The following is a 14,817-nucleotide window of genomic DNA, read 5'->3' as shown; positions in this document are numbered from 1 at the left end:
TACTATACAGCTCCTTTCTAGTTGGCCTGTGGATAGGGGTGAGGGAACATTCATGGGTAGTCTCGCAAAGTCAGTGCCTGAACCAAACTTATCAAGTCACCTTAATCAAATCCAGAAAGTATGGAAGTAGTTCTGAACACTTTTTTCAGCAAAGACCTTAGACACTGGCTAGGTTCTGCCGCAGAAGAAGCAGACAGTAGCACTGATCACCCTGGAAAAAATCCCACAACAGTCACACACTAAAGAAAAGTGGCTATGTGCAACGCAATGTAAGATGACCCACATTCAGAGAACAGCAATATTATTTTGAGGAAAGTCCTCAAGATGTAAACTTCTGAAAAATGTAAGAGCCTAGGGAGTCTGTGGAAGAGCATGCCAAAGTTCACATTTGAGATGCAGATATACTGTATCTGGTCAACATATGTCAGTTTTCTTTTCTTCCTAAAAAGGCCCACTTTTGAGGATGGGAGAAGGTGATGGTGGAAATTACTGCATTTCCAAAGTGTGAGGCTATTGCACCTTCATTTGAGGCCCTGATAAGGCCACTGCCTTAGAGGGATGCACTTGATCTTAATGGACATTTCCCTTACAGTTGCCAGTGGATTCTTAGAACATTTTGCCTGGAAGTACAACCAGTGCTTGCTTCTTGAAGGTTTTTGATTAAATCTGTTGAATTTTCTAATCTTGAAATACAAATCCCTGCATCAGAAACAAAGAATAGTGCACCTTAAACACATCTCTTATATGTTGTTTTCTGAAAATGATGTTGTTTTCTGAAAATGTTGTATGAATGAACGTTGGATGAAGGTCATACATCATTGACATGGATCAAATGGCAGCATTTATTAGAGGGAAAAAGTCAAACCAGATGTAATGGGAATCCTCATCTGCTTCCACTAAAACTGAAACAGGATCTAGTTTTGATGTTAATTTGAATAGCAGCCTATGAACCATATTTCAGATTTTTAAAATAATGCTAAAAACCTAAATTTGAGGTCTGGATAATTAGATATCTGAATTCTGCTTCTCCTCCCACAACTGCACACCCAATGAAGAGCAGTTAAATATTCTTAATTTACACATATACATATATAATTGTACTTTTGAAAAAGTCTATAGGTTTTGCTTCTTTGTTTCTATGAGGACTATTTAGTTTTGGATAAATAATTTTTATGTCTGATAAATTTTGTGTCTAAGCTCTACTGCTTTTTACAAAGTAATAACGCATAATAGATTCCCGCTCTTTCCAGTTTGTAATATTTACTAACACATTTTAATGTATGATTAGATTCCGTGTAGTCTTTTAAAAAATCTAAGCTAACAAAGCTTTTTTATTTCGGCCCCCCCCCTCCCCCCCCCCCCCCCCAATATTTCATTGTGGATGGATTATATTAGATTCATTTATCTTTGCAGGTTGCCTTCAAAGTAGGCCACATGTAATCAGTTCCGTTTCCTTTTAGTTTCTATTGCTTCCCTACTCCACCATTGGTCTCAATATTTCCAGTCAGGGCCTTTTTTCCACCCCTTTCCAGCAGAGTAAGGCTTGAAGTTTGGTGGAACTCCATTGTAACTTAACTGGCATTCTACTACAATATAGACACAGACATTTCTCTGTGGCTTGTTAGCTGGTATCTAAAGCTCCAAACCTGTGTGTGCAGGGCATCCACTTTACTGACATGAAATTCAGTGACCATGAGGTAGGGTTTGTCAGTATTGTTAACCCTGGTAAAACATCTGATAATCTTAAGCTGAGAGACTAGAAGCATTCAGGGATGCCTTCTGCAGAAACAAACTGTGACTCTGTTATTAACACCTAGACCTGTGGAATAGAGAGTCAAGGCTAGAACTCATGCTGGAGTAGATTGTAATAAAAAAACCAAACAAAAAAATCAGACTCCCAAACCAAACAATAGCCTTCACTCTCCTTTTGTTTGTTTCAAAATGCAAGCATGCTGGTTTTGCACTTTCAACTATATTATCACATAATGCAAACCCCTTTCCTGTGCATTCTCTTTCTCTTTTTAATCTTTAACTTCTATTTTTACACCTTTCTCCCTTTTTTTCTAGTTCATCTGTTCTTTTCTGCTAACTATTGTACTTGCCTGAACACAGAACAAGCCTGTGTGGCAGGCAGCCTCTTGCCTTCACATACACTAGCCTCACATCCTCATTTCCCAAGTCTGATCTGCCTTAGTGTGCTCTGCATTTCTAGACAGATGGGAGCTGTGTCCTGCTGAGCTGAACAACTCCAGATGCTCTGTAGAAAGCGGGGTGTCACTGCCCACACCTTGACAAACCACACTAGCAGCCAGATGCTCAGTGGCACCTCCACCCTACGGGAGATGGTGTCTCCCATTGCTTGCAGCAAATTCACTGGCACGCAGAAGCTGATGCTTCCAGAGGTGCAAGCAAGGTGCTGAGAGCTCCCAAGCTGGATGGGAATTATCTGGTCAAGTTTGCAGCACCCAGTCTTGAGCTTGAACAGTAAGTGACATTCATACACTGAGGTTGTTTTCTAAGCTAAATCACTTGAAAAGCCTAGTTGTACACAGGAGTATGGCTACTTCAATAAAACAAGTGACACAGACCACAGGATGAAGTGGAAGCTCAGTAAAGTATTTCAGGCTGCCTGCCCAGTAAAGGGATGCACGTAGGCTGTTGCTGCTAGAAAAGAAGCTAACATCACATAAATCCAACATTTCCTTTTGCTTGCCTTAAATCAATGGGCTTGTGGTGCTATTTCTTAGAGACAACAAACATGCCAGGAAAAATCTGTTTCCAAGCTGACTGCCCTTTTTCAGAACTGCCCATAAGCACCAGGGAGGATGGAAAGTGGGCTGCTGGGCTGCAGAGGTGCTCAAGGGAGAATTTTACCAGCAAAAGAGAATTGCAGAGTTTGAAGCACAGAGAGAGAGTTTTCCCAGAGTTCTTACTAAAAATGTCTAATTAATTTAATGCAAAAGGCAATATCCTAAACCAAACAATCTAATCATCTTGTCTCTCTTCCTCTCCCAGTCATTCTTAATGTAATGACGGAAACTGTGAGCATAATGTGTTCTTATCCTGATGATTTTTGCTTTAATGCTGGATTGAAATATTGCTCTCAGGAAAGAGGAAAATATATGTAATTTGTGAACAAAGGCAGTGCAGAACTGAGATGGGCACACAAAGGTGGTACATTCCTGTAGTCTCCAGGAAATCTGCAGAAACTTTCTTTAATCTAGGAAAATGCTTTAACATAGCACCACAGTCTTACTAGCAAGCTGCTCTCTGAGGACCTCAAATAACAACCAGAAGGGTTTTATATACACATACACAGCCTGTATTCTGCTGTAAACTCTACAGAGAAACCTTGTGATTTTTACCTTGCTGCCTCATTGTAGTGCTTTATGGGGAAAACCTTGGTAAGGAAGATGTACTTGAGCAATACGCTTTCCCACCACTGCCCATCTGTCTCAAGCATCTTCCTGCAGCCTGTTCTCCTGGGTAGGAAACCTGCTCAGAAATAGCTGCAAAGTCTTTTTTTTACACTGACACAAGTCCTAATAAGAGGACACACCATCATTGCGCACTGAAATTTGGAGATTGGTTCTTGGGTCTGGTTTAGCCTATGCAAGCATTAGCAGCCATGCTGACAGGCTCACCCAAACTGTAGCGGCCTCATTATTTCTGTACTTGCCCTATATGCTGCTGTGACTTGCGAGGGAAGGCCATACATGGTTACATGATCATCTAAGCTAATGCATTATGGTGGTGATGCAGAAGTTTACTCTGTATGAAGTGACTTACAGGGCCAGGATCTTTCTTCTGAGTGGAGAGATCCCAGAAAATCAAAGGCAGATCTTTTAAATCAGAGGAGGTACTAATACATTGTAGAATTCTACAGTGATGGGGTGGAAGAAAAATGAGAAAATTGTGTTTACAGGAAGAACCTTGCAAAAAAAATAATTGTATCCCTTATTTCGTACAAAAAATGGTATGCAAAATACCCAGAGCACACTGTTGCATTTTTTGAAGCCTTCTTTGACTTCCGTAAATTGCATTGCAAGTTAGTCTCCACTGTGGAGCTAATATCCCATCTTGAACAAAAGTTTGTTGGCTATGGGGAAATGTCAAAATCCTGCAAACATATCGTGCATCTGAAATGAATCCCAAATTAGAAGAAATTAAGTGCTGATATTAAAAAATAATAATGTCATGGACAAGTGGAAAGCAAAATTCCATTGCCATTTGATTTCACCGATCACTTGAAAAATGGCAAATGGATGGGTAAGAAGGCTAAACCTTGGACATCAAAGATAAAGTGAGCATAAATCCAGTAAGTTAGGATCAAAGAAGCATTGAAGGAACCACTAGATATTTGGAGAATATGAAACCCATCATTTTGGGTGAAATCTGTCTATGAAGAAGATGAGCCAGCAGATCAATACCTGGCTCCAAACCTCATGTCACCAGCAGAATTTTGGGGTTTTTGATCATGGGTCAGTTTATACGACAGTAAGCCTGCTGGTGACAGACGGGATACACCTGTCTTAAAGGGGGGAAAGGGTCTTTGCACGGGATTCAGCAGGGCTTACTGAAAGCTTTAAACTAGGTTTGAAGGGGGAAAGGGATAAACCCAGGCTCACTAGAGGTAAGCCCCAGGTGCAGCACACCAATGTTTGAGGGACAGTGTGCTAGCTAGGTCCTTTGGTCTGTAGTCTCAGTGGAGGTAGGGGATGGAGATCCATGCACCAGCAAAGATGCAAGGGGTTACTTATGTGTTAGAAACCATGGAAGTGCCTGAGAATAGTCACGTAGGAATTAGGGTTTTACCCCTCAAAAAGGTGGCAGGATCAATAGCCCAGCTGAAGTGCATCTACACCAATGCACACAGCATGGGCAACAAACAGGAGGAGCTGGAAACCACTGTGCAGCAGGAAAACCATGACACAGTTGCCAGCATGGACCTTTTCCAACCTAAAGAATTCTATGATTTTAGCTTCCTGTTCCTATAGAATTACAGAAAAGATAAATGTCTTTCTTAATCTAAGTCCTTAAAGCAAAGATATTGCTGAACTGATCTGAAACAGTACACACTGGCAATGATTTACCTGGACCATTACCAGAATTACAGTCTTCACATTTTTAGGTCTTGGAATAAAATCCTGCTTCATATGTCTGCCAATATGTGCCTGGCATCTTTTTGTCCTGTGCCTAGCTGTGTCTGACTGTCACTATCAGCTTCGTTTGTCAAGCACTTAAGTGTTTTACAAATAATTTAAAAAAAGCAGTACAATAGCTAGTTGTTTTTCTTATTAGTAATAAGTTAGATTGGCTATAGCAAAATCACAATGTGTATTGAACTGAAGGAACTGCATGACTATTTCATTAAACACTTACTTCTTTCACGAACCACTGGCAAAAGGCAGGGCCAATCCATTCTCTTGCATGAATCCCACAGTCCATCCAGACAGCTTTCTTGTAGGGCCGTGATCTTTTACCTAACTTGAAGTGTGAATAGTCATAGAAATATCAATGGATCTCATGACAGTAGTGAAACACAATAATGAGAAAATAACAGAATATTAGAAACACTAAACTGTTTTGAATTTCCTTGTATAAAGGCACACAAATTTATTGTTTTCAAAGGTATGGCCAAGGTAAAGGTATGCAGGTATGCCAAGATAAAGAAGCTGATCTACAGAAAATCTCTCTTTTATGAAGAATGATATCCTCAAATATCACATACAGCAGGGTGAGGAAAAACAATGCTATAGGAATAGCCTGATGCAGAATCTAATTTTCTGAACTCTGCAACAGCAGAGTAAAGAAAGTACATTGAAAGCAACATTTCTTTTGTGTCTTGCTGACACCTTCTAACTTGTGGTCCTAATAATCTGAGTTGAGAACACACAGCCTTGAAATTTTACTTAGTAGCTGAGGAGGAAGAGTATCTGGCAGATGCTGAGAAGGGCTCCGGAGACCTCTAGGGTCCCTCTCCAGCATAACTGCTTTCCAAGTTGTCTATAAACACAAAACTTCCCAATTCCTTTAAATCCAAATCCTGCTAATTGAACTTGTCCTGTTATCTCCTTCCATGCATATCCAATACAAGTAAATAGGATTTGGGTTTTAGTTTTTCAGCTTTTGGGCTTTTTTTTTGTTTAATAAAGATAACATTCAGAGATACTTGTGTCTTAGCAACTCATCCTTAGGAAACACTGTTAACCTGCATCTCTAGCATACATGCTATAACATAAGCAACAAAGTCTGTCCCTGATTCCAGATTTTAGTCTTATTGACGACTACCTAATCTTTACCTTGAGAACCAACAGTGGTCTCCCTTCATAGGATTTTCCAACAGAGAACATGTGAACAAGATCTGAATGAGTTTTATTCAGATGATACATCCAACCCTGGATCTGCAAATACAGAAATAAAATCCTTGCTTCAATCTTTGCATTTCATGGGAAGCAACCGTAACACATTTATTAATCTCAGCTCCCAGTCCTTTGTATATTTCCTGTAGTTTTTGTCTTTTTTTGTTGTTTTGTTTGTTTGTTTTTGTTTTCACACTTGAACTACCATTGGGACCTCATAACCCTATTTCCAGAGGCTGGATGCAGCCTTCAGTCACATGGGATTTTTTTCCCATTTTATTGTTGGATATTACCAGAATGCATTAGCTGTCCATCGAAAATCTGGGGATGGGGCTAATCTGTCATTCCCACTAAGTATTAATGGAATGAACAAAGAAGGTCACTGAGTCTTCTAGGGGTCTTGAGTCACTGCCAGGTCACAGGATGGTGAACAGCTTGACATGCCCACAATATTTGTTTCACAGGCACCAGATCTCACTAAGGTGCCGCACTCTCCATGCTCAGCCTAGTGACTTTGTTCTGCTGCAGACTGAAACTGTGTATGTGAGCATACTGAAATTGGCAGAAATTATTTACCCGGATTTCATCCAGGATAGTATCCCTTGTATATGAATTTGTATCTAAGTGTTTTTAAATCTTTGGGCGTCTTGTGCAAATACTTAAGCATTTGCTCATATTGCTTACTTAAACGACTTGGTGAGACTAATCACTCATTGAATCTCTTATTCCACCAGAGTAGAAGACCTACGTCAAGAAGAAAACTCAGAAGCTGTCGAAGATAGTTACATGTAAAGACAAGCCTTAAATATAAATATTAAAATAATATGTGTTTTTAAGAATGTGAATATTTTTGAGAAAGAAACATTTATAACACTTCTGAAGATGAATAGCTAACCATAACTTGTAGTGAGAGTGAAATCTTAGCCTTATTAGAAACAACAGTGTGGTGGATATGAGGAACAATATGACTTTTCACATACTTCTTCCAGGGAGTGATACACTTCATAGTTATACTCAGAGAGGGACCTTCGATTCCTGTATGTCCTAGATCCAGTTTGGTTTTCTATTGCTTTCTGTAGGTCTGATATGAGAATCCTAGGCAAGAAAAGATAGTGGTATTACTGAAAAACTAGTAGAACACACAGGCTAAAGCAGAACAACCATAATTAGAAGAAATATAGCAGGAGTTAAACCATCCTGACATTACTTCATCTGTTATATTTTGACAATAGAGTGCTTCAGGCTTATTTGAATATATGCTGCTAAATAAATATTCCAGCTGCTTTGAAATGTATCAGTGCCTGCAAAAACCACAATGAGCTTCTTAAGTAAATAAAAGAGAATGATGTAAATAATGTAGCCAATGTGAAGAAACCACTGTAATTTGTTTATGGAGCAGCATTTGCTGCCTTCTTTTATAATTCAGTTATACTATGTGCTGATGGATCTTCAAAAATTGATTTCAAAACCATTCAAAAAATCTTTTTAGGCTTAGAAAAATATGCACATACTTTCTCTCGGGAGTTATTTTACTGACATGGAACATCACATATACCTACAAGTTGTAGAGGGAAAACAAAATACTGAAGAACTTGGTGGCATTATCATTCTGTCTGAAACAGAATAAACAACAAAGAAAAAATCTTAAGTGTGGCTTATTGTTCACATTATCTACTCTGCAATAATTGTTTGTCAGTTATTTTAAAATAACCCAGGAAAAACATGAAACAATCCTAAGTGAAAATTAAATAAATTTGCATAAAAATTGAGAGGTTTTTTGCATTAAGAGCAAAATGCAGAAACAGTGGTGTAAGCTGAAAACTTTCCTGTTCTATGGCAAAATGAAATAATGATACCAATATAAAAATATAATACAGAAAATATTGAAATAGAATTATACTGGAGAAGTCGAAGCATTTATCCTTTCCATCACGCAGTGGCAGGAGCTGGGACTATTGTCACTGAGAACAATAACAGCATCACTGTAAAAGTGGTAGTTATCCTTCTTTATCACCTTCTCCCGAAGCATGGCAATGTGCAATCACCATACCACTAAATCATCATGCCTGTAAAACGATGGTCACATTCAACATTTTAAAGTTTTACAGGCATTAGCTGCGATGATTGAGAAAAATACAAAGAAACTGCATTCACTCTGACTGAACTGTGCAGCAGATATCTCAAAGATAACAGGTCTATCCACATATAATGTCCAAGTAAAGGTTATCCACACCTTCAAATGTATTAGTGAACTAATTGTATCATTAGGAATTACATTGTTCTACATCAGCAACTTTCATTAAGCAAACTAAGAGCTTATAGTCTTGACTTGCAAAGCGGTATACACTCTAAGACCAGTACTGTAACGCATTTAAGCCTGTAGTTAGATTAGCAGCGGTTTTATTCAAGCCATTAGGACATCTAGTATGTTAAAAAAATATGTGCCTGCTTTGCTGAACTCTTATTAGTGTAAGTACCTACCAGGATCAAGCTGTGTTTGTTCACACTGTTATAGTAACAGATTTAATTTCACAACTCCAGATTGTTTCTGTGTCTGTACTGCAAATGAGGTTTGATACTCTTTCTTTACTCTTAAACAACTGTGTACTATATGTGCTTATAAAACAAAGGCAATCTTAAATCCCTCAGGTCTGAACGCAACCTAAGTGGCTTCATTGCCAGAGAACTTACAACTGAGGCAACTTGGCACAGTAAGAGTTTATCTGATGCCTGGCTTCTTTTCATGACCGTCTTCTTGTCATGGGACACTGGGACCATGAAGCCTGTCTTAAAGGCGAGGGCTGTTCACCTTGTTCATTATTAGGGCTGCTTAATGTTTCCTGCCCTTAGAAATTTGTCGTAATTTAGGCAAGCGTCACTCCATTAAGCTGAAGTTTTACGTGGTGTTTGCCTCAGATTTTCCACTTCCAAAAGGGATGTGGCAATTTAAACTCCTTTGCAAATAGGGTGTCAAAAATAAAATAAAATTAAAAAATACTGTGAAAAACAGCCATGAGAAAAGGACCTGTATGAAATCTTGACTGGTGCCTCACCCCCTTGGCTGTGGAGCAGCACTTCAGCGCCGGGCTGCGGTCCCCACCCCAGCTGTGCTGTGGGCACGGCTCTGCCCCGCTGCCCTGGCAGCCCCGCTCCTGCCGCTCCCAGACTATAGCTATTGCTGCTCTCATGGCGAATCCTCCCAGCTTTTGCTGAGTTACAGATCTCGGGAGGCTTGTCAGGACAAGCACGTGCTTGTCTGAGGCTTTGCAGCGTTTTGCTTCTGATGGCTGGGATCCAGCGGACAAGGAGTCCAAAATGGGCAGCAGGGAGATGAAGATGGAGAGCAAAGAAACAGTCTGGAGCTGACAAAATGCTGTCTGGCTTCCTTCTAAGTACACACAACTTGTGTACCAAATGTCAGAGAGGAAATTTGCCCTGTGGAAGATCAATGTAATGTTGTCCTAGTATTTGTAGCACGTTGTTTCAGGTGAACTGCAGAGACCTTTCACTCTCGCAGTTCTCGCCCTTCCATACTCCACTCTGCAACCTAAGTAAAGTTCTTCAAGTAGAGGGAGTGTTTATAACACATATAAAATGGCCCTCTGTCATTTCATTACAGGTGATTACTGTGAGCAGGAACAGCAGCAGATTGAATGCAACTGCTGGGACACAGTAAGCAGGGGACATTTTTTGTATAAGCACAGGAAAACAATTACCGAAATCCCCATCTCATTTTTAAACACAAACAAAACTGAAGCATGAAAGTCACTCTGAACTTCAGCTATCAGGCCTGCATAATTAATTTCCTTATGTTTTTTCTGCATTTTTAGAACAACAAATTAGTAAAAGACTATTGTGATAATAAAAGTGCAATTTTGGTAAGAGTCCATATAATGTACAGCAAGAATTGTGCCATCCCCTTCTCATTAAGTATAAATAGCCTCATGTAAGGTTTTATTCAGCAAATGTTTGAGAATCTGAGTAACTCATCGGTTGATTATTCAGATGCTTAGGCATCTCACTGAAAAGGCTTTAATGACAAGATCGTAACGCTTGTCTAGTACATCATATTGATCATTATGAAATGGTAAGTATACTCCAAAACTGTCTTGAATGCTTTTAAGAAACACTATAAATGATATGTGATCCTTAGTATTTGTTCTTTATGACTTTTGTTGGGTCATGAGGAATGGAATGTTATAAAAGAGAACTAGTACATTCCTTTATAATTAATGAAGAAGGCTTGCCTCTGCATTTGCAGCACACTTGTAAACAAACCTTGCTCCTGTTAAATACAGAGAGAGCCAAAGCAGGCTGTAGAATTAGTAATTACCATCCCTCTCTTAACAGATGTGATTTCATATACATTGAAAACACTTCAGCTTGACTCCAAAGGAGAACATTTAATTAAAACTGCCTGCCTGTGGGAGATTTTCTGTTCTCCCATTAAAATGGTTGTTTTCTTGGCAATGTCTACCTGTCTGCCAGTCTAATTGCTATGATGTGGAGTGTGTTTTCAAGCACACTTGGCGTGGCAGTCAGAAACCTGCCTTGGAGAACAGATCCCTGGAGCAAGGCACAGAAACCAAAGCACGGGCTTACGTGTATGCGATGTCTGCTTGCTGGAGGTAGGGCAACAGACTTCGGGATGTGTTCTGTGGTACTCGCACATCGGTGACTGTACCTTCAACGATGTGGAAGGGGCTGCTGGGCTGCCACAAGTCCACCTGTAGTGCAGGAACCAACCTGTAATTCATATGCATTCAGTGTAGGTGGGGAAATCCAGGAGATGGCATGCTTGAAGCTACGTAGGCAGACACTCTAGGAATGGTATAGACAATAAAACTGTATAGGCTGGTCCAGCTCAACATCTATGCTAATGTAACAGATTTTGAGGAATGACTGCATCCAGCTTACCCCAACTCTTTCGGGAGATTTGCCAATAGGAAGAGAGAACAGTCTCAGGAATATGCCTCCTCCAACAGCTTGAAACAAAAGCTATCTCCAACTTCATGAGCCTCCTCAGACTACTATACATTCCCTATGTATTAGCTCCTATGGAGACCATGAGTCTTTTCTATTTCACAAGGTATTTTCTCTGTTCACTGGGGCAGTAAAAGAAAAGAACACTGAAGAGAGGTAGAAAGTGTAGCATATACCAGTGTTATTTGCAAAGCGTACCCAAGTTTTACTCTTGATAATAAGCAGATCAAAGGTTAGTAACAGGTCACCACCACTATGAAGAAAGCTGTCATCTACCCAACAATTTTATATGAAATGTCAAAATAACAGGATGAAGATAATCAAATTATTACAACATTGTAAAAACTACAGCTACTACATGATATCACAGCTATTAATGTGCTATACCTAAGGCATACTTCTTGTCCATTTTTACTTTCTTTTGTTGCCACATCTGAAAAACACTTGGAAATTTTAATCCAGAACATGAATTTTCAAGTCAGCACGAACGTTCGCAAACAGGGATTTGAAATTCAAGTGTTTCGCACCCTGTAGCAAAATGGTGGTGTACTGCTCAGCCGTACCAACAACAGACATAGTCTTCAACGCAGGTAAGAACAGTTCCTCCTCAGGCAGTGTGAGGACAGTGATTAGAACACAAGTTAACAAAACTCTTCCCAGAGCTGCTGCATAGTCACAAGAGACTATGGAAAGGAGTCTCAGCAACAACCTCTGTGTCAATGTGACAAATATCTATGTCAAGATCCACAGGCCTTAAAGACACGTAAGTTTGTGAGCTGAATACAAAAAGGGGAATTGATAGGGACTACCAAGTCCCCACATTTCTTAAAAGAGGATTTTAAAAGAATTAATACTTGATAAATATCTTTTGAATTTCATGCAATCAGCTGTGCTAGGCTGCATTGACAAAAGTCATGGATATAGCTCATGTGTGTCCCTTGCCTTACTTACTTTCCAGATTTCTAAGAAGTTTTTTATAACCTGTATTTTAAAAGTTCCTGACAACTTGTATGCCATACAATTATCTACTTGTATATATCTAATGTACATACCTAATCTGGAAATATCTAATGCATTTCACCTGGTGTTGTATGGAGTACAATCTTGCAATGGAGTTTAGTCCCCACCATTTCTCAAATGGGCCTGCGTAAGAATATTTTGATTACCAACAAGGCATCTGACACTGAACCTGATGCTACCTCTTCAAGCAGTAGTGACTTTAGTCCAATTAATCCAATTAAATGCCTGCTACTTTGGAAGGAGAAAAACCGAAACACAGGGGCAACCTCTTTTACTCCTGCCAAACCCACTCTTTGTTTCACACTGCCACAATATGGTCTATGGGTCTGTGTGATAGTGGCGGGCGGGCACAGTGTTTTTTGAAGTCTAACACCAGGACTGGCAAAGTTTGTGAGCCCTGTGAAGCTGACAGCAACTATGACAGATGGTCAGTAGAAACTGAACTCCTGAATTAAATGGTGCTAAATGCTGCTTGTAAATTAGAATCCTCTCACACTGTGCTATCACCTTATGTTTGTTAGTTTATCTGTCTCTCATGTTTTGATTAATTATAGGCATCCAGTGAAATTCTCCCAAATTCAACATGGCTGATTTCACACATGGTTAATCAGAAATATGTATTTGACTTTTAACATTCATCCCTAAAAATACCACAGAGGGTAAATTTGTTGCTCTTGGAGTAAGACTGCATCCATCAGCTGCTTGAGCCACAAAAATAACAACAAATTGTTATACACAAGCTAAGAACAACTTCGTGAAGCAAGTGTCTCCTGGCCAGCTGCAGTATCTAAGCACACAAAAGTGAAAATACAAGTTACAAAAAAAACCCCAACCCAAACCATGATTCAGATGCACCTAAAACTCATCTTTGTTCTTCATAGTTACGTAGGATTAATTTTAGCAAATTTGTCCATCATCACAGAGGGGATAACCCAACCAATATTCACACTATTGGTTACAACATCATGAAGCTTTCTGATTTTTGAGGTATTCAAATTGTCCCTCACATTACTGGCTGCAAGGGAATACCAAAAGCAGAAGCAATCTTAACTAATGAAATCAGCCGTATACTACACACCGCTATCCTCTTTTGGCAAAGATGCAGTATCTCACTCCTGGTATTGTCCTGGAAGTGACACAAAAAAATCCATTTTTAGAATGCAAATCACTCTTCAACTCAGTTCCCTATATGGGTAGTTTGGTTTCATCTGCGTCTCAATTCTCATCCTTTGCAACGTAAACAAAGCATGCGGTGCTCATCTGGGAGGTGTTACCTGCGCTGCCCAGAACACTGCTTCAGTTGCTTTGGTTTTGCTTTATAAAGCATGTAACAAAAAACACATTTGTCCAACAGGCATCTTATTTATATTGCAGCTTTCAGCTTGTCCTTGGCATGACATAGAGACAGTGCATGAAAACTGACAGATGATGGATTTCAGAGCAGGCATGTTTGGACCGAGCCAGTCCAACTATCCTTTACTCACCGTCAGCTTTAGGAGACTTCAACATTACAGCTCCCATCAATACTGAGGGCTCCACCGGAGTCATTACTCCTCCTCCTTCAGCCTCATTCCTCTGGCAAGCATGCCTTGGGATTTCCATGCTGGGCTCTGCCGGCTATTGAGTGGTAGTGCTATTTATTGTTCTCCTATTCTCTTTACTATCTGCAATGGGATATTGTTGTCTCCACACAGTACACATTAGCTATTACATAGTATGCACGGTGTACCAGTCAGTGCCAAAAGACATTTATTTGCCGTGTGGGTGGTGGGATTTACTAGGTGGGGAGAAGATTCTCTAGCTACAAAATGAAGAGATGCAGAAATCCTACAGAACCCCCTGAACACACAGCCAAATATCTGAACCTCACAATTCACCTGGTATCTTGAGGCTAGAGGAGAAGAGATATGCTTTAGAGTATGTCTGCAAACTTAAAATAATATTCTCATCTCCTTTGCAGAACTGTCTCCTTTGCAGATCTTTTCCTATCTGTCAGGCAGCAGGTTGCCTTTAGAGGGTCTTGGGATGTTTTAAGCCTCTGGACAGTAAGAAGAGTCCAGGCAGGATTTTTCATTAGGCTCAGACTTGGGACCTAGAGATCAATTACTCAGCACTTGCTGCTGCACACAGGTGTGACTCGGGTACCTGTTCTCAGGGACAGCAGTGGATCTGCAGATGCTGAGTGAATGCTCTTTCCCAGAATCTCACTGGAGGCATGAGCATCCTGACTTGCTTTTTATGAGAAGAAATGGTATGTAAAAGTATACGGACAGCTCCCTTTCCCCAGATGATTTAAACACATTATTGCTTTATTTAATGAAGAAGGTATAAGAGATTATTATTATTCACCATGACTACATAGTAAATATTCTTTCTTAACTGCACATTCTTTTTTCAACCTCATTTGTCCCAAAAGTCCATGGAATTCAACTTGTGCTGAGGAAAGCCAACA

General features: G+C 39.8%; 1 protein-coding gene across 1 annotated transcript in view; it reads right to left on the bottom strand.

Moving 5' to 3' along the window:
* Positions 1–14,817, bottom strand: part of CPA6 (carboxypeptidase A6) — an 85,417-nt gene that overhangs the window by 22,216 nt on the left and 48,384 nt on the right. The window contains exons 3-6 of the mRNA XM_055704597.1: positions 10,965–11,089; positions 7,343–7,457; positions 6,303–6,404; positions 5,383–5,487 (exon numbers count right to left, since the gene is read on the bottom strand). Coding sequence (XP_055560572.1) covers positions 5,383–5,487; positions 6,303–6,404; positions 7,343–7,457; positions 10,965–11,089 — 447 coding nt within the window. The remainder of the gene's footprint in view (positions 1–5,382; positions 5,488–6,302; positions 6,405–7,342; positions 7,458–10,964; positions 11,090–14,817) is intronic.

The sequence above is a fragment of the Falco cherrug genome, chromosome 3 (genome assembly GCF_023634085.1).
Source record: "Falco cherrug isolate bFalChe1 chromosome 3, bFalChe1.pri, whole genome shotgun sequence".
In the NCBI taxonomy this organism is placed as follows: domain Eukaryota; kingdom Metazoa; phylum Chordata; class Aves; order Falconiformes; family Falconidae; genus Falco; species Falco cherrug.
This window is presented reverse-complemented; position numbering and strand designations above follow the sequence as displayed.